Source organism: Corythoichthys intestinalis, chromosome 2, assembly GCF_030265065.1.
Source record: "Corythoichthys intestinalis isolate RoL2023-P3 chromosome 2, ASM3026506v1, whole genome shotgun sequence".
Lineage (NCBI taxonomy): Eukaryota > Metazoa > Chordata > Actinopteri > Syngnathiformes > Syngnathidae > Corythoichthys > Corythoichthys intestinalis.
In genome coordinates, this window is record NC_080396.1 from 16714381 (window position 1) to 16740180 (window position 25800).

Below are 25800 nucleotides of genomic sequence, written 5' to 3' on the forward strand. Positions count from 1 at the left end.
TTCTATCTTTTCTTTGTCTTTTCTCTACTGATTCCCTTGTACCAATGATAGAAAGAGCCATCTTTTACACGTATGAAACGAGCAGAACAGGTATGAAAGAGGCTACTGTGTGTCTTGGTAGTATTATGTATATTTTTAAGTTTTTTATATAACAGAATTGCATGTATCAAACTACTGATTGGTCATGTGTGTTTTTAAGCATCTGTACATACAGAAATAATGTGTTTTGTACAGTTCTATCGTATTTTTCGGACTATAAGTCAGTTTTTTTCATAGTTTGGCAGGGGGTACGTCTTATACTCTGGAGCGTCATATGTGTGATTATTTAGGGTCGGGTCGGGCCAACTTCTCTCTCGCTACATTTTTTTAGAATAAATATATATTCATATATTTATACTAAAACAATTCATGAATGTTAAATAAAATAAATAATTTGGATAAACCAGAGAAGGCACTGTGCGTGCCTGCACACGTGAACACAGTGGGCCCCACTCTCTTTTCAATCATCCCCTCTGGCGCCCTCCGCGAGCATCCTGGTATTTGCTTTTCGATATGGAACAGTTATAGGAGTGAAAAAAAAAACAACTAAAGACAGGGGAATTTAAAAGCAAACAACTGCGGTAGGAGTGGGATATGGAAAGGATTCAAATTGATTGTTGAAGGTGCTATACGGAAACCTGTGTCGGCTTCGCTGAATGTAAACGAATGTGACGCTTTGGTCTCATACAAGAAATATATTTAACAAAATTTTCCAGTGTTATTTCGTTGTGTAAATGCATTTATAATGATCATAAAAATATGTAGACTATATAAACATTAAGAAAACTTGTATTTTTTTTTCTGCCAACTCGAGGAGATTAAAATAAATGTCAAATCCACTATCCGCCTGTTAGAACAGACACACAAATATAAAATATATAAATGTTTATTGAATATCCATCTTACAGTCTTGTTTAACTGGGAGAATTCGTTACAAAAGACAGGCTTTAATTTGTTATCATTATGCATATACTGTATGCACCTGCATCGTCACAACGCGTGATCACACAAAACGCAACCACGCATCGGATCCCCGCATTTCCTCCTTCTCCTGAGTCCTCATAAATAAAACATAAAATTTTGGGCGTTTTTTTTTTCGGTCTCGTGCCTACAAATAAAACATAAAATTTGGGGGGGGGCGAGGTTCGGGCCGAGCAAGCAAATAAAGTTAATTGATCGGGCTCGGGCCACGTCGGGATTTAATACCTGCGGGCCGGCCGGTCGGGTTGGGCTGGATTTTTTAGGCCCGATCTAACTTCTAGCGTCATGTAATGTTAGCATACAGTACACCTATTCAGCCTGTTGTTCTCTATTGTATTTTAAATTGCCTTTCAAGATGGCATGTCTGTTCTTGGTGCTGGATTCTATCAAATAAATTTCCCCCCAAAAATGCGACCTATACTCCGGTGCGACTTATGTTTTTTTTCCTTTTCATTGCGCATTTTTTGGCTGGTGCGACTTATACTCAGGTGCGACATATAGTCCAAAAGATACGGTAGTCTTAATAAATGTATATTGAGCAGTGCAATATTCTTACAGCAGGTTTTATTATAGTTGACCACTGCTTGCATCACATACCTCTCAGGAAGTGAAAGCCAAGTAAATTAATGGACCGGTAAAAATCTTCTTACATCTTAACTGCTTGAATATCCCTGGCAAAGCAATCCTAAATTGTATCAGTTCAGTGAAAAGGAAAGTGATCAAAGACTATGCTTAAAAAATGACTTGGAATGCCAGAGAAGCAACTCAGGATGCTTCCATTTGGAACCGATTTGCTTTTGAGGATGAAGAAACCCACAGACAATACAACTTTCATTGTATCAAATTGTACAGGGTGTCCACAAAATCTGGGTACATAGGGGATAAACACATACTTTTAAAACTAAACAATTTTGTTTAACTATAATGTTAAGAAATTACAGTTTCAATATGATTTCCGTTATTATCAATGCATAATTTGATGCACCTTGCAAAATTCAGGTGAACTCGATTGAAAAGGTCTACATTTCCATCGATTTCAGCACACTGACCGATAATGCGTTCTCTCAAATGGTTTAGATTTGCAATCTTCATTGAGTAAATTTTCTCTTTTGACATACCCCAGTAAAAGAAATCAAGGGGAGAAAGGTCTGGTGAATGAGGGGACCACTCCACATGACCTCTTCTTCCAATCCAGTGAGGAAAAGTGCAATTCAGCCAATCTGTGACAGTTGTAGCAAAATGGGCAGGGGCTCCATATTACTAAAACCAGTCCGGAAGTCCTTCGCCTAGGCGCTCAATTCGAGGCATTAATTTTTCTCTCAACATGTTCGGATAAGTCTCACCCGTTAATTGTTTAGCAAAGAAGAAGGGTCCTAGCACATGAGCTGTCCACAAACCACAGCTCACCATCAAATTTTGGCTGCCTTGCTGGATCCATCCAGTGTGCATTGTCTTGAAACCAGTATAGAAGATACTGTCTGTTGACTTCACCATTTACATAAAACATTGCTTCATCACTAAACAAAAAAGTCTTTTGTAAAATTGATATTTTCATCCAATTTATCTGAAAACCATTTACACATCTGCATTCATCTATCGGGTTGTCTTCATTTTAGTGATGCAATATCTGTAATTTGTACGGAAGAACTTCTCCTTTACCAGGATTTTGTGGATAGTTTACTTTGGAACACCCAACTCCATGGATATCCGACAAAGTAATTTCTTTCGGCTAGCAGAAACCTTGGCCATGACAACCTCCTTCGTTTCTTCTGAAGTCTTTGGTCGTCCGGAACGGGGTTTGTCCAAGACACTGCCTGTTTCTTTAAACTTCGTGACCAATTTCCCGACTGTAGTAAAATAAATAGGTTTCCAGTAAGAGTGTCGGATGTTAAATTCTGCAATTTTGCAATAAGATCATCCTTCTCGTCCACTTAAGAGTACCAACTCGAGTATTTCTTCTTTAGACAGAGCCATCATTCGATCTGGAGAGGAAAAGTAACATATATAAATAAAAGAGTAAAATTCCTATGTACCCAGACTACAGTGGGGCAAATAAGTATTTAGTCAGCCACCAATTGTGCAAGTTCTCCTACTTGAAAAGATTAGAGGCCTGTAATTGTCAACATGGGTAAACCTCAACCATGAGAGACAGAATGTGGAAAAAAACAAACAGAAAATCACATTGTTTGATTTTCAAAGAATTTATTTCCAAATTAGAGTGGAAAATAAGTATTTGGTCACCTACAAACAAGTAGGATTTCTGCCTGTCAAAGAGGCCTAACTTCTTCTAATGAGGTCTAACGAGGTCTAACGAGGCTCCACTCGTTACCTGTATTAATGGGACCTGTTTTAACTCATTATCGGTATAAAAGACACCTGTCCACAACCTCAATCAATCACACTCCAAACTCCACTATGGCCAAGACCAAAGAGCTGTTGAAGGACACCAGAGACAAAATTGTAGACCTGCACCAGGCTGGGAAGACAGAATCTGCAATAGGTAAAACGCTTGGTGTAAAGAAATCAACTGCGGGAGCAATTATTAGAAAATGGAAGACATACAAGACCACTGATAATCTCCCTCGATCTGGGGCTCCATGCAAGATCTCACCCTGTGGCGTCAAAATGATAACAAGAACGGTGAGCAAAAATCCCAAAACCACACGGGTGGACCTAGTGAATGCCCTACAGAGAGCTGGGACCCCAGTAATAAAGGCTACTATCAGTAACACAATGCGCCGCTAGGGACTCAAATCCTGCACTGCCAGAGGTGTCCCCCTGCTGAAGAAAGTACACGTCCAGGCCCATCTGCGGTTCGCTAGAGAGCATTTGGATGATCCAGAAGAGGACTGGGAGAATGTGTTATGGTCAGATGAAACCAAAATAGAACTTTTTGGTGGAAACACAGGTTCTCGTGTTTGGAGGAGAAAGAATACTGAATTGCATCCGAAGACCACCATACCCACTGTGAAGCATGGGGGTGAAAACATCATGCTTTGAGGCTGTTTTTCTGCAAAGGGACCAGGACGACTGATCTGTGTAAAGGAAAGAATGAATGGGGCCATGTATCAAGAGATTTTGAGTGAAAATCTCCTTCCATCAGCAAAGGCATTGAAGATGAGGCGTGGCTGGGTCTTTCAGCATGACAATGATCCCAAACACACAGCCAGGGCAACAAAGGAGTGGCTTCGTAAGAAGCATTTCAAGGTCCTGGAGTGGCATAGCCAGTCTCCAGGTCTCAACCCCATACAAAATCTGTGGAGGGAGTTGAAAGTACGTGTTGCCCAACGACAGCCCCAAAACATCACTGCTCTAGAAGAGATCTGCATGGAGGAATGGGCCAAAATACCAGCAACAGTGTGAAAAGCTTGTGAAGAGTTACAGAAAACGTTTGGCCTCCGTTATTCCCAACAAAGCGTACATAACAAAGTATTGAGATGAACTTTTGGTATTGACCAAATACTTATTTTCCACCATGATTTGCAAATTCTTTAAAAATCAAACAATGGGATTTTCTGTTTTTTTTCCACATTCTGTCTCTCATGGTTGAGGTTTACCCATGTTGACAATTACAGGTCTCTCTAATATTTTCAAGTGGGAGAACTTGCACAATTAGTGGTTGACTAAATACTTATTTACCACATTTACCCCACTGTAAGTCTCACCCGTTACATGTTTAGCAAAGAAGAAGGGTCCTAGCACATGGGCTGTCCACAAACCACACTACACCATCACGTTTTGGCTGCCTTGCTGGATCCATCCAGTGTGGATTGTCTTGAAACCAGTATCGAAGATTCTGTCTGTTGACCTCACCATTTACATAAAACATCATCATCACTAAACAAAATAAAAGTCTTTAGTAAAATTGATATTTTCATCCAATTTATCTGAAAATCATTCGCACATCTGCATTCGTCTATCGGGGTCGTCTTCATTTAAGTGATGCAATATCTGTAATTTGTACGGATGGAACGTCTCCTCTACCACGATTTTGTGAAAAGGGATGAGAATCGAAATCCGATTCCAATTCCGAACCGGTTCCGAGTGTTTCGAGGCCTCGACATCACAATGAAAAAGCCTTAACGATCCCTTTAACGATTCCTAAAGACACGTATTGCGTCATCACAGGACGTGACGTGTCTTGTCCAGACGCATCAAACTAGCATGGCGCCAAGAACCACACGCTCCAAAGTTTGGCTACACTTCACCAGGAAAGAGGGTGAAAATGAAAGGTTACGATGGTTTAGCACGAGCATTGCAGCCGTCAACATAACAATGACAACACATATGTTCAAACGCTCGAAAGTGTGTCTTCACTTCACGAGGAAAAATTACAACAAAGCGACTTGCAGTCATTGCAAGGTGGAGACAACTGCATCGGGAGGGAATACGACTGTACTGTCCTCACCGAGACGCTAAGGCTCAGTCCTGGCTATACAGCTAGCTAAACTCCCAAATGACGATGCAGAAGACGTTGGTATAATTTGCTGACTTTATTCAACCATCACTTGAAGAGTGAATTCAAAAATAGAAATGAAACAAATCAATTTCGTCCCCAATAACAAACGGGTTTGCATCAACGAAAATCAGCGATGATTAGCTGCTAATACAGTAATAACACAAACGGTTAGCATGCGTTCGATAGCATTAGCACAAAGTTCAAACCACTACACAGCTGGATTTAAGTGTCCGATCGCGAGTGGGAACACAACAACAACACAAAAGATGATACATACAGACGTTGCCTCTGTAGATATTTTACAAACATCAACAAAGAACGTAGGCTCGTAGCAATGTTTCCCTCTCTCACTAACTCGCTCACTCACTTGGATGCGTTGTAGCTGCACTTCTTCTTGGCGTCCAGGCGCGCTTTTCTTCACGTGAGCGCGTTCTTCTTCGCGTGAGCAAACGCAAGGGCACCCCCACTTGAGCGTGAAAGCGCCATAAAAACTAAAAGGCATGCATTTCAATATAATGGTAAATAATACACTTTGAAACATATTGCCAAAGGCAGAACAACGACCTATATGCCAATATATACCAATATTTTTTTATTTCTGTTAAAAAAATGTTTCAGTAAAATGTTACACATTCTTGTGTATTTGCCACTTTTTCCCACAGTTAACATTGAGGCTTTGGGCCTCTTTTGACCTCGTTCTGAGTTGGTAAGGTTGTGACTTCTGATTAAACAAACTCAACGCCAATCAAAACGTTTGTTCTTCTTTTTCCCCAAATTAGAATCGATAAGAGAATCGATAAAGAATCGAATCGTTAAGCAATATCGATAATGGAATCGGAATCGTAAAAATTGTATCAATTCCCATCCCTATTTGTGGATAGTTTACCTTGGAACACCCAACTCCATGGATGTCCGACGAAGTAATTTCTTTGGGCTAGAAAAAACTTTGGCCATGACAACCTCCTTCGTTTCGTCTTGAACTCTTTGGTCGTCCAAGACACTGCCTGTCTCTTTAAACTTTGTGACCAATTTCCCGACGGTAGTAAAATAAATAGGTTGCCAAAAAGGGTGTCGGAGGTTAAATTCTGCAATTTTGCAATAAGACCATCCTTCTCTTCCACTTAAGAGTACAAACTCGATTATTTCTTCTTTAGACAGAGCCATCATTCGATCTGGAGAGGAAAAATATCATATATAAATAAAAGAGTAAAATTCCTATGCACCCAGACTATGTGGACCCCCGGGTAGTGCATAGAACGCATAAAACATGATAAGATACAGAGACTTGCAACAGCACTGCTAAAAACTGCTACTGTATTGAGACCACAGTTAAAAAAAACTCGTGAAAGCTCAAAATCTTACAAATGGTTGCTTGTTCATATCTATTTAATCTTAGTGTTAAAGTCTGACTTGTTTTTGGGTGTAGTGGATAACGAGCATGACGAACGACGAAGCATGACTAATACACATCAGTCATGTTGCATACATGTAAGTCTGAACCCCTTTGAGTGTTAGCATGGTTACGTATCCTAGGAATATCCCTACTTTATGCCTCCTCAGGGTGATGTCAGACAGCTGGATGATGAGGTCTGGGCACTCTTCTCAAACTTTTCCAATCATCAATCTTCACTCTCCTCTCGTGTTCCGACATCCTCCTCTTCTTCATCTGTCTCTTCTTCTCAATGGCGTTTGCGTAACCTGAGCCCACCTGTTCGTCTGTCTGGCATATCCTCTTCAGTTCGACCAACCCGACCCCATTCATACTCTCCAGGCCATGCTCCTTATATGCAGGTACCCCCTGTTAGAGATTGCGGAAGTGATGTTGGTTCCTCAGCTTCTCGGTCACCTTGTTTTCTTTTGGGTTGTGATTTTGCTGTGAATCAACAGACCGAGAACACAGTTAGCAGGACAATTGCTCGTTCACCTGGAGTCGGCACCAAGGTACAAGACAGCATTAATTAAATGAAGGAAATAATTAGGATTAGATTAAATACTGTAACTGGCCTTGTACTATCACTAGGAACAGTGTAAGTGTGCATTTAGAACAGCTTTGGTTTCACTCTCGTATGTCCTGACATCTGTTTAAAGACAGCCTCAATTGTCTTAAGCTGTCATTTTCACATTAGTGTGAGTAGAAGTTGTCAGAGAGTGGAGCGGTCTGCAGCACAATTGGTGATTTATTATCAGTTCTGGAACATGTATTTAGAAAGGTTCAAATTTTTGCTCCGCATTCCTACTGCTAGGGTTCCACTTTACTTGCTAGCCTCTCTCTCCATTTCTGTGATTCATTTTCCTTTTCTTCCCTTCCCCCTTGCCTCCCAGTACTCTCTGGTCTACAAAGGTTTCAGTTTGCATCAGGACGATCTGCTCTACTGGCAGCTCCCCGCACAGTTCACAGGGGATAAGGTACTATGACTGAAAACTTGGGTTTGGGTCAAATCCCCAAGCTCCACGCTTCCCAGCACCCTTGACCCCCATCCCACAATCCCTATGCCCTTTCCTTTAATCTAGTCATCTGGTTTCCTCATATACATTGACTGTTGGAAAAGATCCTCTCTCACATTGTCCTTTTATAACAGTTCTATGTGTGTGTATTTAATACAGTATTTCTTAATTAGGGGTGTGACAAAATATCGAAATGGTGATATATCGTGATACTTTGGATCCCAAAAGGTTATCGATATGCTCTTTCCAAGAATCGAGATATCGTTTTAAAAAGGTGTCAGTGTTTTAAAAAAAAAAAAAAAAAAAAAAAAGGGACCAACAAGTTGCTACCAAAATCTTCCACCTTAATAGTGTATCAGGTAACTCTAATCTATTTAGACTGGGAACGTTCGTTCATTCAAAATAGGGCTGCAGCTAGCGATTATTTTAGTAGCCGATTAACTCATTCACTCCCAGCCATTTTCACCGGAGCAAGGCCCTTCGCTCCCGGCCGTTTTACTGGATTTTGACTGATATTGCAAGGCCCACAGAAAATTTTGTTCTATTGCTATATAAACATGAAACCCACCAAAAGAAAGATTAGACTCTCTTCTTTCAGCAGAAAAATGTTACTTCATATCTTTTTCCATTCTTTAGAAATCAGCATTAGAAAATAGGTTAGTTTGAGCAATTTTCCAATTTCTGATGAAAAAAATTGAGAAATTGAGCTTTTTGTAAAACCATACATTTCAAACATAACTTTGACTTTAACACAACTATTTTCTGCTTTTCTGACATCCCAAACATCTGAAAAATGTTTTCCTTCTACAAAATAACATAAACAACAAGACAAATAGAGCTTGTGATAGCAAAGTAACAATTTATTTACACATAACTAAACAATTGAACTGAGAAATGACGCTGTTGTGGCCGCGGCAGCCGGGGTAAACTTTTCACTCATCGCTGCCTGTCTCATCAAGATGGATTTTTAAAAATCTTTCTTTTGTGGTGACCACTGCCTCGTGGCGGAGTTCGCATGGGGAACTTGTGTTCCTTGAGGGGGAACTGGTTTGGCCTTGCACGTTTCCGGCTGAGTCGCGGGACACTGGAGGGTAGCGGAGGACGCGAGCGGCCGAGCATGGCGGCGCGGGCTCTGCTCGGCGAGCAGCACGGACTCAACGGCATCGCCCGCTGCACTGGTGGTCCCGGTTGTTCTGCTCGGTCGTCCAACGCCTGGCCTCCCGGGCGTCCTACCGCTTGTTCTGCTCGGTCGTCCGCCGCCTCTTTCAGCAGAAAAAAAAGGTTACTTCATACCTTTTTCCATTTTTTAGAAATCAGAATTAGAAAATAGCTTAGTTTGAGCAATTTTCCAATTTCTGATGAAAAAAGGGGGAAATTGAGCTTTTTGTGAAAGCATACATTTCAAACATAACTTTGACTTTAACACAGCTATTTTTTTGCTTTAGTTACATCCCAAACATCTGAATAATGTTTTCCTTTTACAAAATAAGATGAACAACAAGACAAATAGAGCTTTTGATAGCAAAGTAACAATTTATTTACACATAACTAACTGAAAGATGACGCTATTGAGGCTGCGACAGCCGGTAAAACTTTTTCCTCATCGCCGCCTGTCATATAAAGATGAATTTTTTTTTTTGTCTCTGTGGGCTCTGCTCGCGAGCAGCACGGAATCAACGGTATCATCCGCTGCACTAGTGGTCCCGGTCGTTCTGCTCGGTCGTCCAGCGCCTGGCATCCCGGGCGTCCTACCGGTTGTTCTGCTCGGTCGTCCGCCGCCTGGCATCCATTCGGTCGTCTTCCGCCGGCGCCCCGGCCTTGCGGCTTGGCCGTTCGTTGCTGTTGAATCGGGTTGCGGGTCTTACCAAATGCGCTACTGCCCTCCAGTGGCCAGTTTTATTGCTTTTTTTTTTTTTAGCTTTGTGCTTTGGAGCTAAATTGAATCAGAACCCAGAGATGTCTCTTTTGAAAAAAAAAAATGTAAAAGACGTATAAATACGTCTTTGGGACACTGAAACAATTAAAAATAGAACGTACTTATAGGTTTTTGGGAGCAAATGAGTTAATCGATGAACTATGTATTTCAAATAATCGAGTAATCGGATAAGGAACATAAAAAAATTAAAGTACCTGAGCTGAACCTCACACGGTATATATATATATATTGAAAAAGAGGATCTATGTACAACAAAAGAACAATTGGCTAACTTACATAGCAAAAGTCCGCTAGCTTAAATGCTATAAAATGCTAACGCTTTTTACAGTGCTCTTAACAAATGGCTCAGACACATATTCCCACAAAAAATGGCTAAATATAAATTACGAATGCATTCAAAAAAATCATTAGCTCAAACAAAAACTTCGCTTATGTTGGTCTTGACAGGAAGCAGATGGATTCAGCCATGTGAAATGAGGTAGACTAGAGGGCCGTGTATCCACCCAAATCAATGAAAATAAATGCAAACACTTTCAAAACAAACTATTACAATGCCACTTTAATTAAACGAATACTCGAAGCAGCAAAATTTTTAATTTGAATGTTTTTTTCTAATCGAATACTCGGGTAAATCGATTAATCGTTGCAGCACTAATTCGACACCGGAGCATTCGCAGTCATTCTGTCCGATTTTTCGGGGCATTTACAGGTCACTTGCTGTTCATTTACAGGTAATTTCCTGTTGAGTTTGAGTCACGACCTAATTTGGGTGATTCCCAGGTTACTTCCTGTTCTGTAACGCAAAATAAACAGGAAGTGACCCATAAAATACCCTCAAATCAACAGGAAGTGACTGAAAATCAACATGTAAATGGCCCAAAATTACCTCATTGCCTGGCATTGGCTGCCATTGACAGCCATAGACGTTCAATCCGTTTGAAGTGCGAGGGATGGCAGCGAATGAACGAAAATTCATTAGCTGCCACCCTCCCAGTTCAAATGGATTGGACGTCTAATAGTGATAAACTCATTCCAATTCACAACAGAAGCTTGTTTTTCTGTTAATTAGTTGTTTGTAGAATATCCTGGAATGATTTCCAGACCAATGTATCGATAATCGTTGTATCGCCATATTGTCGGATCATCGTTATCGAGAGCTTTGTATCGCAAATCCTATCATATCTTGAGATAACAAGAGGTTCCCACTCCTATTCTTAATCGGTTTTGAGGTCTTAAAGTTTCCCACCTCTCTTTTTAAAAGGCATTTTGTCCTCAACATTCAAAGACTGCCCAGGAAACACAGTTTAATTCCGATTTTGTTTACCATGTATTTTACCATTTTCAAGGTGGGCTCATATGGTGGAAAACTGAAATACACAATATCCTATGTGGCTGGTCAGAGAGGAACTTTACTTGAAGATGCTGATGTACAGATTATTGTAAGTTCACCTTCCCTTATCCATATACAAATTTTGGTCATGCGTAGATTTTTTTACACCTTCACTTGTTGTCCATATAGGGGAATGACATCACTCTTGTAGCTGGACAGTCCTGGCAAAGAAGGCAACAAGGCAGCAGAGAGACTCAACAATTTGAGGTTGTCTTCACTGAGGTGAGAATAGCAGCCAAAAGATGATGACGCTGCGCTGAAGTGATTGCGATTTTCCATTACAATGTAATTTTTTGTAACACTAAACACTGGGTAATACTGTTTGATTCCGTTAATGCTGCTACAAATCAAGTGCTAACTGCCAAACAGCATTTTGCACCCCACTACTCAATGTGACGTGATGGAAATGTCTGCAGTTTTAACTCTCCAATGGGGCAAATAAGTATTTAGTCAACCACCAATCGTGCAAGTTCTCCTACTTGAAAAGATTAGAGAGGCCTGTAATTGTCAACATTGGTAAACCTCAACCATGAGAGACAGAATGTGGAAAAGAAAACAGAAAATCACATTGTTTGATTTTTAAAGAATTTATTTCAAAATTTGAGTGAAAAAATAAGTAGTTGGTCACCTACAAACAAGCAAGATTTCTGGCTGTCAAAGAGGTCTAACTTCTTCTAACGAGGTCTAACGAGGCTCCACTCGTTACCTGTATTAATGGCACCTGTTTTAACTCATTATCGGTATAAAAGACACCTGTCCACAAACTCAGTCAGTCACTTTCCAAACTCCACTATGGCCAAGACCAAAGAGCTGTCAAAGGACACCAGAGACAAAATTGTAGACCTGCACCAGGCTGGGAAGACTGAATCTGCAAAAGGTAAAACGCTTGGTGTAAAGAAAACAACTGTGGGAGCAATTATTAGAAAATGGAAGACATACAAGACCACTGATAATCTCCCTCGATCTGGTGCTCCATGCAAGATCTCTGACCTACAGAGAGCTGGGACCACAGTAACAAAGGCTACTATCAGTAACACAATGCGCCGCTAGGGACTCAAATCCTGCACTGCCAGACGTGTCCCCCTGCTGAAGAAAGTACACATCCAGGCCCATCTGCGGTTCGTTAGAGAGCATTTGGATGATCCAGAAGAGGACTGGGAGAGTGTGTTATGATCAGATGAAACCAAAATAGCACAGGTTCTCGTGTTTGGAGGAGAAAGAATACGGAATTGCATCCGAGGAACACCATACCCACTGTGAAGCATCGAGGTGGAAACATCATGCTTTGGGACTGTTTTTCTGCAACGGGATCAGGACGACTGATCTGTGTAAAGGAAAGAATGAATGGGGCCATGTATCGAGAGATTTTGAGTGAAAATCTTCTTCCATCAGCAAGGGCAGATGAGACATAGCTGGGTCTTTCAGCATGACAATGATCCCAAACACATAGCCAGGGCAACAAAGGAGTAGCTTCGTAAGAAGCATTTCACGGTCCTGGAGTGGCCAAGGTAGTCTCCAGATCTCAATCCCATAGAAAATCTGTGGAGGGAGTTGAAAGTCCGTGTTGCCTAACTACAGCCCCAAAACATTACTTCTCTAGAGGAGATCTGCATGGAGGAATAGTCCAAAATACCAGCAACACAGTGTGAAAAGCTTGTGAAGAGTTACAGAAAACGTTTGGCCTCCGTTATTGTCAACAAAGGGTACATAACAAAGTATCGAGATGAACTTTTGGTATTGACCAAATACTTATTTTCCACCATGATTTGCAAATAAATTGTTTAAAAATCAAACAATGTGATTTTCACGTTTTTTTTTCCACATTCTGTCTCTCATGGTTGAGGTTTACCCATGTTGACAATTACAGGTCTCTGTAATATGTTCAAGTGGGAGAACTTGCACAATTAGTGGTTGACTAAATACTTATCTGCCCCACTGCATCATCCAGACGAAATTTTAAGTTTCTTTTGCCTTGCTTGCACCATTGATCTTTTATGTTCAGCTGCTTAGGCACAAAAAATGGTAAATCTGAGTGTCTTTATAAGCTGGAAACGTTTTAATGTGCCATGTGGGAGTTTGGTGCACTCCCATATCAGTTGTATACAGTGTTAATAACGGTGTAAGAGTATAATGGCGTTACTAACGGCGTTATTTTTTCAATAGTGAGTAATCTAATTAATTACTTTTTTCATCTTGGCAACACCGTTACTTTTACTGAGGATGTAAAGGCGTGTGTTACTATGCGTTACTACATTGGTTGAATGACGCGAGAAAAGTCTGAGAGACATGGACTCACGAAGACGAGAGAGCAGAGCGGGAGTGGGGAGGAGGGAAGGGGGTTGTGATGCCGTTGCAAACGCGATGCTAGGTGGCTCCAATAATACCTGACTGTAGTAGATAGCCTACAAACTACGCCCACATGATGCTACGGTAGATATCACATGTACGTAGAACTAAATGAGAAATGACAGACACGGCAGAGTTAGCACATGTATAGAGAACTAAATGCGAACCGATAGACTTGCCGGCGTTAGTAAACAGCCGCCATCTTAGAGCAGTAGACTTCTCCGGAAAGCTCTGTTGGAGAGAACCTTCCTAACAAACATCAGTAACTTTTTTATCTAAAATACTCCTAAATCGGCAAAATCTTGACTTGAATCTATCTTAAAATGATGAAACAGTTTTAAATATTTCACATGTCAAAAGTAGACAGAAGGGGAAGTAATGCAAGAACGGGAGCAATTTTAACTTTAACAGTTGATTCACAACATTACTTCACTAACATGACTTCCAAACATAGCAAGGGTTACTATGTATTTTTTTTTTTTTGAACATTTAAAAAAAAAAAAAAAAAAGTAACACCAGTTACTCAGCCAAGTAACTAATTACTCTTACATTCAGGTAACTGAGATACCAACTCAATTACTTTTTGGGAGAAGTAATTTGTAACTGTAATTAATTACTTTTTCAAAGTAAGATTAACAACATTGGTCATAAAGATTAAGTCTGCAGCATTAAAAGTGACGAAAGCGGAGTTTTTATTCTGCCAATTTGTTGCCGAACACAATTTGCCTGCAACTATTGCTGATCACTTCTCAGAATTAGCAAAAGAAATATTCCCTGACTCAAAGATTGCCTCAGTAACTTAATTTTATCAATTGACCTTTTTAATTTACAATTGGACACACTAACAAACTACCTTCAAGTCAAACTGAATTGCGAGCTGAAGGGTGGCAATTCAGTTCAAATGGATTGGACGTCCACTAGTGATAAACTCATTCCAATTCACAGCATAAACTTGCTTTTCTGTTTATTAGTTGTTTGTAGAATATCCTAGAATGATTTCCTGAACAATGTATCAATAATCGCTGTATCGCGATATATTCAGATCATCATTATCATGAGCTTTGTATAGCAAGTCGTATTGTATCGTGAGGTACCAAGAGGTTCCCACTCCTATTCGTGGGTAACCACTACTCCAACCACTACAGCAAGATCATTTTAATACCCTCTCATTTTAATTTTCAGAACCACTGGCGACGTCCTGATGGCATGCCCGCCACACGAGAACACTTATTGATGGTTCTGGCTGACCTGGATGACATCCTGATCCGAGCGTCCTACTACACTGAGATGCGCTCATCCAGTATATCCGACATCAGCATGGAAGTGGCAGTGCCCAACTACAGCGGCCTGGCGCAGGCTCTGGAGGTGGAACAGTGCCGCTGCCCACCTGGATACCAGGGTCTTTCATGCCAGGTTATTTCCCCCTATATTTCCCACTTCATTTATCTTAGCAAGTGGGCTCACTTTGTTGGATAACCATGTTTAAACATTAAAATTTATTTCAGGACTGTGCGGCCGGATATTCTCGCACTGGTGGAGGGTTATACCTGGGCCACTGTGAGCTCTGTGAGTGCAACGGCCACTCAGACTCCTGCCACCCCGAGACTGGCGTCTGCACAGTAGGAAACAGAAATTACTCAAATGTGTCTTTGGATAGTGTCATGGACCAGTATCAAAAATGTTTTTTGTTTCCAGAACTGCCTGCACAACACTCAGGGTGAGCTCTGTGAGCAGTGCGCTTCCGGCTTCTTCGGTGACCCCACTGTTGGCACACCAGAGGACTGCCAGCCCTGCGCCTGCCCTCACACTGACCCAGACAACCAGTGAGTTCTGGCATGGATGCCCAGACTGTACATTCCTACTCTATTTATAGATTAAGTCTTGTACTGCTCACATACTCATGTTGACACCAAATTCAACCTTCTTGTGAAATCTGGAGGGTTTGTAGCTACTTTACTTGCTGCCAAATCAAATACTGTCTTCTAACTCCAACTATCAGTGTGCCTATTTTAAGAAATACATTTTTCCCTACTTGTACTATAACCAGAGGTGGGTAGAGTAGCCAAATATTTTACTTCAAAATAATATGACTCAAGTAAGAGTAAAAGTAGTCATTCAAAAATTGTACTCAAGTACAAGTAAAAAAGTATCCAGTGAAACGAATACTGTAATATATAATATATATTATATATAATACAATAATATATAATATAACGAGTGACATTTTGAGTAATTGCTCATTTTTGTTTGATTTTTTTTTTTTTTTTAAACAATGGTATTTTTTTTTCTCAGCTCAAAATTATCTATATGAACTGTTATAATGATACTGTACAATAACCCATTACATAGCCACATTAAAGAGCAGACGACGGGAGAAAAAAAGTCTTAAATAGCATTATTATGTGAATTAGAATCATATTTTGAGACGATTCGACTATATACAACAATTTAGCAAAGCGCAGATGACGAGAAACTAGTCTTTTAATCTGCCGATTAGCCACGCCTACCATTATAGGGCTCTAGCGTCCCCAACAGGTGGATGACGTCAGCGGGAGACTGGGCTCATCGGTTTTACTATTCAGCCCATTGGGGGGGAATTACTCAGAACGAGGAAAACGCGACAAAGAGAGCTGCAAAATATCATTGTTTCTGTCTGTCTACTCCTATATTTTTACAGGATATTCTTTTCATCCAAGTATTTTTCCCCAATAGCTAAATACAGTAAATGGCTTGAGAAGGACCAGTCAGCCCGTCGAGGGGGAACTATTCGCAACGAGGAAAACGCGACGAAGAGAGCTGCAAAATGTCATTGTTTCTGTCTCTTTACTTCAATATTTTTACAGGATATACTTTTTATCCAAGTATTTTCCCCAATTGCTAAATAAATGGCATGGTCATAACAAATAACAGTCTTGTGCTAAATGGAATATGAAATAATAAAAATGCACTTATTCAGGACGACATGGCAAAATTACTCCATAATGGTCAAAACTGTCGACTTCACCTTTACCGTCGCACCTCCCGAACGATATCTTATGACAGCTAAATCGGACATATGTCATTTCCCTTCCCCGGCTTCGGAGAATGTAAACAAACCAAGAGGCGTGACAGCTAGCCGACATGCTAACCCGAACCGAGTGATGTTTCAAAGTCTTCGAAGCGGAAAATCACACATAACTAGCCCGGATTATTTGACATGACGACTGGGTTGTCGATTGTCTTCGTGGATCGGCAAACCGCCCGGCGGAGAGCAATTTATAGCTTGTTCCCCGGAGGAGGGCGGCTGCAGTTGTTGTGCAGCTAACGTGCAGCTAATGTGCATGAGGAGAGCTTTTTACATGCCTATCGATGATCAAACGTAAGTACGTAGTCCTTTATTTAAAGAAAGTTTGTAGTGTTTACTTTGTAATCGCTGTATTCGTATTTGACATAGTACAAAACAAGATGTTTACCCACTTCCTCATAAGTCCAATGGTCCCACAGTAGTAGGGCTTGTTTTGGCCAATATCCACGGTGAATGTGAACCTTTTGAAACTCCAAAAAGGCGCACACGCCTCTCCCTCATAAAGCAGGATTTTTTTGCAGTCGTTTGGCTGGCGTGATGCGAAAAATAAACGTATTAATCCGCAAAATCAGCTGAATCATTAGTCCTCATACACAACAGTACGGCTGTTAAGTGAAGAGGACGCCTTCATCCGTACACGTCACAGCGCCCTCCTCTTCAATGCAAGACCGAAGCCGGAAGTCACTCATTTTCATGGCGCGGGATTCAAAAAACTAAATAAATATAGCGATCGCTTCCACACACATCCAAGCGGTCCATATCATTCAGGAGCATAAAATGCCGCGTGTATTATGAAATAAACATGCTTTTTCGTGTCACATGCAGTTTAAGCCAATAAAATAAAATAATAAATAAATAAATAAATAAAATTTTAAAAAAAAAAAAACAGTAATGAAGCATTATCCGTCCAAAGAGCACTAGTGCCCTGCCCTCTAGTGGAGAAAATAGTTCCTAGTCTGAGAATTGAATACTGTAGTTCCTTCATAGTTACTATAATTAAATTAAAAGGATTATATCTTTGGTTTTCTGTGGTCAATCAGTGCCAAATAAAAACTGGGAGAGAGTTTTAAATCCGCGATTTCGATTCATGTTGAGAGCAGCGCTCTCTGTCAAATACTTAATTTGTTACGGTGCTTTAACACTGGAAGTCCTGTGTTTTTTGGGGGGGGGCTATAAAGGAATACCAGAAAGGCATATAATGACCCCGATACCAAACTGACTACTGGGCTTTGTCAAACAATAAACCACTCAAAGAAGCAATCAAGCAGGCCACCCCCCTACACACTTCTGTGGAGTCGCTGCCTAGGTGTGAAGGGAGGGGTTTCACTCTGGATAGCTGCAATTAGCATCTTGAATATAAGAGAGACGGGTGGACTTCTTGCTGGGTCTTGCAAAGGAATTGGCTCACTCTCATGTGGGCGCAAAGAAGGTGCAGAAGGAAAAATTGCTTCGGCAACAACCTCCAACACCTAGCCATGGGAAAAGGGCGAAGTGTCATATGTCATCACATAATTTTTTAAATGTTTTTTTTATTATACCGCGCCTTGTACTGTAGGCAAACTGCAGCTGTAAAAAGGTTGCCCGCACGATTTCCTGCCTGAGCAGTCCACTGTCCAGTAAGCAACAACTGTTTTGTCCAACTGGACAAGCTGATTCGGAAGGGGGAGAGAAAATGACCTCTAAATGTGTTCATTGCCTCAGACAAACATCCAATGGCACCTTTCTGTCTCCATATAGTTTACACACATACACAGTATACGTGAGACATACTGTAAGTCTGACCACAGTATGGTTCCATGCATGAAGTTTACAACAACAACAAAAAAAGAGAGAAAACCTGATTAGTATGTTCCATTTGGTTTACACAGAGGATAAAACTGGAAGAGTTGAAGGGACAAGTAAACACTTTAAAAAAGTCACATCCTGTTAGTAGTTTGGTCTACTTTATGGTGGATTTTTCACCACAACTTGTCTTCTGGGCTTGAAAGTGAGAACAGGCCAGCAAGAATAAAACCAGTTGACCCTTTCCCCATCAGCCAAGGCACCCTTGCCCTGCAAACACTCAAGATGCTAACTGGAACAATCCAACCCTGTGGTTTTGCGAGTGTGAATGGAAATGACTAATGAGGACCATAGTGCTCACAAAAGATATGCTGATTACGGTCAGATGGTCCTTCTCTGGTTACAAAAGTGATTAGTATCAACTGATCCACCCTTGGTAATTCTAGTGTTAAAGATGCGTGATTGAACAGGCTTCTGTGATCATAGAACGGCAAGCTTGCGTCTGATTGGTGTAATGGAGTCATGTGATTTTTGTTGCGCCGTCTCATTGGTGAAATTAGTAGCACTGCTCTTGGCAATAGCATTGCTAGCAAAAAATAAATCTAATATGTAGAATATGCCCTTACAAATTGGTGACTAATCTTACAATGTTTTATTTTGCATGTAATATTAAACAAAAATAAAACTCAATTTTTAAAATAATATGAATTTATTAAAAATATTGTCACATATAACCTGGTACAATCGATATTTTCAGCTACATCATGATTACAAAAAATTAACTGTGACTTTTGTTTTAATTGTATGTATCACTTTTGGCCATTTCTATCATGTATTTTAATGGCTGCACTTCTGCACTGCCAATTCTGAGAAGTGATCAGCAATAGTTGCAGGCAAATTGTGTTCGGCAACAAAAAGAATAAAAGAATAAAATCTCCGTTTTCGTCGCTTTTCAGTGTGCAGACTGCATCTTTATGACCAGTGTTGTTAATCGTACTTTAAACAAGTAATTAATTACAGTTACAAATTACTTCTCCCAAAAAAAGTAATTGAGTTAATAACTCAATTACCTGAATGTAAGAGTAATTACTTACTTGGCAAAGTAACTGGTGTTACCTTTCATGTTTTTTTTTTTTTTTTTTTTCATTTTGTCAAAAAAAAACATAGTAACCTTTGCAATGTTTGGAAGTCATTTAATGTTGTGAATCAACCGTTAAAGTTAAAATTGCTCCCGATTATGCATTAGTTCCCTGCTGTCTACTTTCGACATGTGAACGTTTTAAAACCGTTTCATCATTTAAAGATAGATACAAGTCAAGATTTTGCCGATTTAGATAAAAAGTTACTTAGGTTTGCTCGGAAGGTTCACTACAACAGAGCCTTTCTGAGAAGTCTACTGCTTTAAGATTAAGATGGCGGCTGTTTACCAACGCCGGCAAGTGTATCATTTCGCATCTAGTTCATATACATGTGATATCTAGCGTAGCATCATTTGGGCGTAGTTTGTAGCCGTCAGGTATTATCGGAGCCACCTAGCCTAGCATCGCGTTTGCAACGGCGTCGCAACTCCCTCTTTCCCACTCCCGCTCTTCTCTCTCCGTGTCTCTGACTTTTCTCGTGTCGTTCAACCAACGTAGTAACGCACATTGTCTCGTTGCCGAAACGGTGACAAAATCCGAATAGAGAAAAAAAAAACGTAATGCTCGAAAAACGTACAGATTTTGAACGTACGGCGTACACATTTAAAAATCAACGCTCACTTGTACAAATTACGCCGAAACCGTACAACTTGACAGGTATGACTATCTACATCAGGGGTCCCCAAACTACGGCCCACTTCCACATTTGGTCCGGCCCCACTGAACAATTTTTATTTTTTTAATTTGTGTTATTTATTTCCCGGCTTTTTCTGTGAATAACCCAGAGAGGGTTATTTGGTTATTATCTATTTAATTAATAGTGTTATGGTTATATTACATTACATTACATTTACTTTTGTTCTGTGAAGAATCCAGAAAGGCTTATTTGATTGTGGCTTTCTGAAAAACAATACATTTTTACATTTAGGCACTCCTGCAATCGTCACACTTTTTCTGTTACAAACTGACCCCCGCCCCTCATCAGAGAAGGGAAGAGTAATGTGGCCCTCAAAGGAAAAAGTTTGGGGACCCCTGATCTATGTCAAGATTTCCGCTGTGAAAAGCTTAAAACAAAAAGTGTGTGAAGGCATGAAACCTGTTTGCTTTTTACTTTCATCTGTAAATGTAAGACTGGACAAAAGAATAAGAGTGATTTTATCCATATTCAAATTTCGTAGTTGCAGCAAGTAAAATGGAATCACATTAAGTCAATACTGTTTTGTTTGTTTGTAGTTCATTCCATTTCTTGTTTGTTTCAGGTTCTCTCCTACCTGTGAGAGTCTTGGAAATGGAGGCTACCAATGTACTGCCTGTCAACCTGGATACACAGGCCAGTACTGTGAGCGGTAAGTATTTTTACATTCCATTTTCCACTACTATCCATTTTGACTTAAAACAGTGGCCTGTATAGATTCTCAGTCAAACAGTTCACAGAAACCTGCAAAAGTTGAATTGAGGCTACTAGGCCCATCTTGGTTGTTAAAGATGTCTTTAAAGAGACTCCCGTGTCCTTGATTCAACTTTTCAAATATTCAAAGTTCATTTTGTGTTCAGCTAACAAATAATAAACTGACAGTCATTATTTTCTTATTGGATGATTTATGGGTGTTTTCATTTTTCACGTTGCTTGTTTAACCATTGACAGATGTGCTCCCGGTTATGTTGGTAACCCACAGCTGAGACAGAAGTGTCGTCCATACGATGGTAAGAAGAGAAAGAAAGGAAAGATGAATAATACATACTCACTTGGCAAAAGAATAAATTCTATTGTGATTTAAAAGCTAAAAAAAAGTCTTAACATACTGTAGATCAAAATGTTTAGCTTTAAATGGACTTCTTCAGTAAGTTATGTACATTTTTATTAATTTTGTTGTAGTTTATACTGCACTGTGAGACCATTGAAATGTTTTGTTTGTCAGAGTTCTATTTCAATTTAAGTACAGTTCATAATACAGTGATCCCTCATTTTTCGCGGTTAATGGGGACCAGAACCCTCAGCGATAAGTGGAAAAACCGCAAAGTACAGTGTTTCACAAAAGCGAGTACACCCCTCGCATTTCTGCAGATATTTAAGTATATCTTTTCATGGGACAACATTGACAAAATGACACTTTGACACAAGGAAAAGTAGTCTGTGTGCAGCTTATATAATAGAGGTAATTTATTTTCCCCTCAAAATAACTCAAAATATAGCCACTAATATCTAAACACCTGGTAACAAAAGTGAGTACACCCCTTAGAAACTACGTACATCCCTAAATGTCCAAATTGAGTACTGCTTGTCATTTTCCCTTCAAAATGTCATGTTATTTTGAGGGGGAAATAAAATAACTCTATTATATAAGCTGCACACAGACTACTTTTCATTGTGTCAAAGTGTCATTTTGTCAGTGTTGTCACATGAAAAGATAAATATCTGCAGATATGCGAGGGGTGTACTTACTTTTTTGATACACTGTAGCACCCACCACCCCATATTAAAAGGAAAAAAAAATTGGGGGGCATTTTTTTTTGTGTGTTCAATGTATTTATTCAGATTTACCATTGGAAAGAGATACGTATAAGACATGTTTTTTTCACTTTTTTCCCTAAAGTATAATTATATATATATATATATATATATATATATATATATATATATATATATATATATATATATATATATACTGTATATATATATAGTATATACAGGGGTGCACATAATTTTTTTGCCCAGGTTCTCAGAGGAGGACCTGGAGATGTGACTTGGTCCTCATTGAGCTTGAGAGCCGACCCGCCTGATGCGATAAATTTATGACAAGCTTTACTTAGGGCCAATGAACTTTAATTAATTATATTAACAATTAATGCTTGATTAACATCAACTGGCACAACAAAATTGCCATTACTTTGAAGTGAAATGTAAAGAAATAAAAAGCACCAATTCAAAATAAAGGGCATTATGCGGCTCCCACATTAACTCCAAGCCTTTTTAAAAGTGGGATGTCCTCCTCATAAGACCTCTTTGAACGTGCATGTTTAGCTTTGTAAAATGCGAGCAAAAACACGTTTGTCAGTGCATGTCGCTGTTCATTACCTTTATTCCGCCGTCACTTGTCCATAGGGCGAGTGGGGTCCTGTTTGACATCGATAGTTTGCTTAATTGCCACATGCTCTCTGTTTTTTTCGTGCTTTTCAAAGTTTGGATGGCTGAAATTCTTTGACCCTACATAAAATGCGCTGCTCTTATCGGCAACATTGGGATTCTCACGGCACATTTTGTACCGCATTTCCGTGCGAGCATCATTTGCTTCTAGCCACGGTACCTTCTGTAGCCACTTTTCAGCAAAAGTCCTTTTTTTCGGTAGCTGTCTTTTGACGGGGGTGGGTGAACACGGAAGTAATTACTCAGTGTGGCCTGCCTCTTCGACATTTTGAGAATTTATTTTCTCGTGTCCGCCGCAAATACAGTGGTCAGCCATCGGTACGCAAAAGCGTATAGAAGCCGTTGAGGGCCAGCACGTTTGTCTACGTCCAGTACGCATGCGCGCATGCGGACCACTTATGTGCACCCCTGAGTATATACATATGACAGAAAACATGGACAAGACTGAAATAGCAGTTTTTGCTCTTGCACTCCTCTTTAAAAGAAACTGCTGTATTTTAAGCCAAAACAACTGTTGTGTTAGATAGAACAAGATGTCTATATGCTGCCATAGCAGATTCATCGCGCATTAAGCCCCCAGACTATTTTTAATTTGTTCGTTTTACCCTGGAAACCTCCGTTTACAGACGTCGCGCAACCGCTTTTGTTTCAACCCAGCCATAAAACGAAGGTAATTCATTATATTTATTATTCAAAATGTGTTTAATTTTTAGCGTAGAATCATTAATTGATGTCTAATATTTTGTTTAAAAAAAAAAAAACGACAATTTAAAAAACTATTCGCATATTTTAAACTTTAAACAAATTACATCACAATGAAAAAAATGGTGTCTGTAAAAAAGTCACGGATATCTACCTCATAAGTATCGCTTAATTTAATTTTTTTTGTTACTGTCCCATTTTTTCCAATATGTTAGATGATAAATAATGGATCCAAAGAAAAATTGGAAGAAAAAAAAAAACGTTTAAAAGGGTAAATATATGAAAATGAAGATCTCAACCACTCCTTGATGTCTGCGATTTCTGCATCGCGACCCACGTGAGTGTTTTCCGCCATTTATATATAATAATTCATAAATGGTTTTCAAGCACTTCAAATGTAATAATTATGATAAGTTTTAAACATGTTACCGTCCCACCGAATTATTTTTAAACAAGAATAAAGCAGAAAAATGCCTGTCTTTATTAAATGCTTCATGGAGTGAGTCCACTCAAATCCACTCAAGCTGCTCACTTACAGACAATGCACAGCAACTGTTTAACAAGTTAAACGATGATTGAAATATGCGGCATTTTGATGTTTCGGCTTACAAGCATCTCTGGCAAGATCAAGCCTTAAAGTCTGTCAATCATCGTGAACTTTAATAAGAAACTCCAGTGCACGGCCTGACCAAGAAAAGCGCCAGGAGTGAGAGACTACATGATCTGATCGGGACCGCTCTATAAAATACTGCACTTGCTTATTTATTTTTTTAATTGAAGAAAAAAATCCACAATGGACTGAGGGCACAAACTTTGAAGACGCGAGGGATCACTGTAGATTTAAGACAATTTATTCTGTTCTATTCTATTACACCAGAAATCTGTCTAGCACATTTTAAACCCTACATTCTTTACACAGACCAAAAAGTAATACTTTTTTTTTTTCTGTGACGTCTTTTTAAGGAAGTGATCTTATCCAAAATGTATTCTCCATAAATTAGTTTTGTCCTCTATGCAGCTGCAGCATCTTTGGTGGTGAAGGTGTATCCAGAGAGGGTGCTGACAACACATGGTTCTCAGGTCACGCTGAGGTGTCAGGTTTCTGTTTCTCCTCCACATTACTTTTACTGGTCCAGGGAGGACGGGCGACCCATCTCAAGAAGTGCTGAACAACGCAGAAATGGTACTAAATCACACTGACTGAACTTGTACGATATTGAGGTATCGATGAATCATTAAGATCCTGTTAATGTCACCTGGATGTAGGAGCAGAACTGTACTTCTCTAGTGTCCAGCCAAGTGATGCCGGTGTTTACATCTGTACCTGCCGGGACCAGCGCAGCACCAACAGGAGCCGTGCTGAAATTGTTATCACAAGTGTGTACTTGTATTAATCTGGATGCCATGGATGCTGCATGGTTCAACATGCACTGATTATAAATTATTTCAGAGATTATTTATACCAGGGGTCTCCAAACTAGGAGGACTTCATTCCAACAAAATGTGACGATACCCTTTCACCAATCTGGTGTTTCAGGCTACGTCTACACAAGGACGGATAATGGCCTTAAAGTGCGTACAACGGGAGAAAAAAATAGGATTATTACATATTATTATTGGATCTTAAATAGGATTATTATGTGAATTTGAATCATATTTTGAGATGATTCGACTACTGTATATACAATAATTTAGCAAAGCGCAGATGACGAGAAGTTAGTCTTTTAATCTGCCGGTTAGCCACGCCTACCATTATAGGGCTCTAGCGTCCCCAACAGGTGGATGACGTCAGCGGAGTAACAATTTCATCTGATTTAGTATGCAGCTCATTGACATTGACACAAAAATACACACGGTCCCAGGCTTTAACTGGGACCGTGTGCTTTGGTCAAATGAGACCAAGATTGAGCTTTTTGGCAACAAACACTCTAAGTGGGTCTGGCGTGCCACGAAAGATGCGCATGCTGAAAAGCACCTCATACCCACTGTGAAGTATGGGGGTGGGTCAGTGATGCTGTGGGGCTGTTTCGCTTCCAAAGGCCCTGGGAACCTTGTTAGGGTGCATGGCATCATGAATGCTTTGAAATACCAGGACATTTTAAATCAAAATCAGTTGCCCTCTGCCCGAAAGCTGAAGATGGGTTGTCACTGGGTCTTTCAGCAAGACAATGACCCTAAACATATGGCCAAATCTACATAGAAATGGTTCACCAGACACAAAATCAAGCTCCTCCCATGGCCATCTCAGTCCCCAGACCTTGTTTTGTTGGCAAAAGGGGGTTGCACAAAGTATTAACACCAGGGGTGCTAATAATTGTAAAACACATTATTTGATGTCAAATATTTTTTTCTTTATGTGGGATTTTTTCCCT

At 39.9% G+C, this 25800-nt stretch overlaps 1 protein-coding gene across 4 annotated transcripts in view; it reads left to right on the plus strand.

The window, feature by feature from the left end:
• hspg2 (heparan sulfate proteoglycan 2) overlaps positions 1 to 25800 on the plus strand; it is a 272063-nt gene that overhangs the window by 157581 nt on the left and 88682 nt on the right. For 3 of the 4 annotated variants that reach the window (XM_057828660.1, XM_057828670.1, XM_057828678.1), the window contains exons 36-48: positions 52 to 90; positions 7040 to 7270; positions 7367 to 7420; positions 7802 to 7885; positions 11207 to 11299; positions 11380 to 11472; positions 14779 to 15009; positions 15102 to 15215; positions 15292 to 15419; positions 20841 to 20927; positions 21227 to 21285; positions 24447 to 24611; positions 24695 to 24805. In XM_057828660.1, coding sequence (XP_057684643.1) covers positions 52 to 90; positions 7040 to 7270; positions 7367 to 7420; positions 7802 to 7885; positions 11207 to 11299; positions 11380 to 11472; positions 14779 to 15009; positions 15102 to 15215; positions 15292 to 15419; positions 20841 to 20927; positions 21227 to 21285; positions 24447 to 24611; positions 24695 to 24805 — 1489 coding nt within the window. The remainder of the gene's footprint in view (positions 1 to 51; positions 91 to 7039; positions 7271 to 7366; positions 7421 to 7801; positions 7886 to 11206; positions 11300 to 11379; positions 11473 to 14778; positions 15010 to 15101; positions 15216 to 15291; positions 15420 to 20840; positions 20928 to 21226; positions 21286 to 24446; positions 24612 to 24694; positions 24806 to 25800) is intronic. The other variant, XM_057828686.1, reaches the window with a different exon arrangement.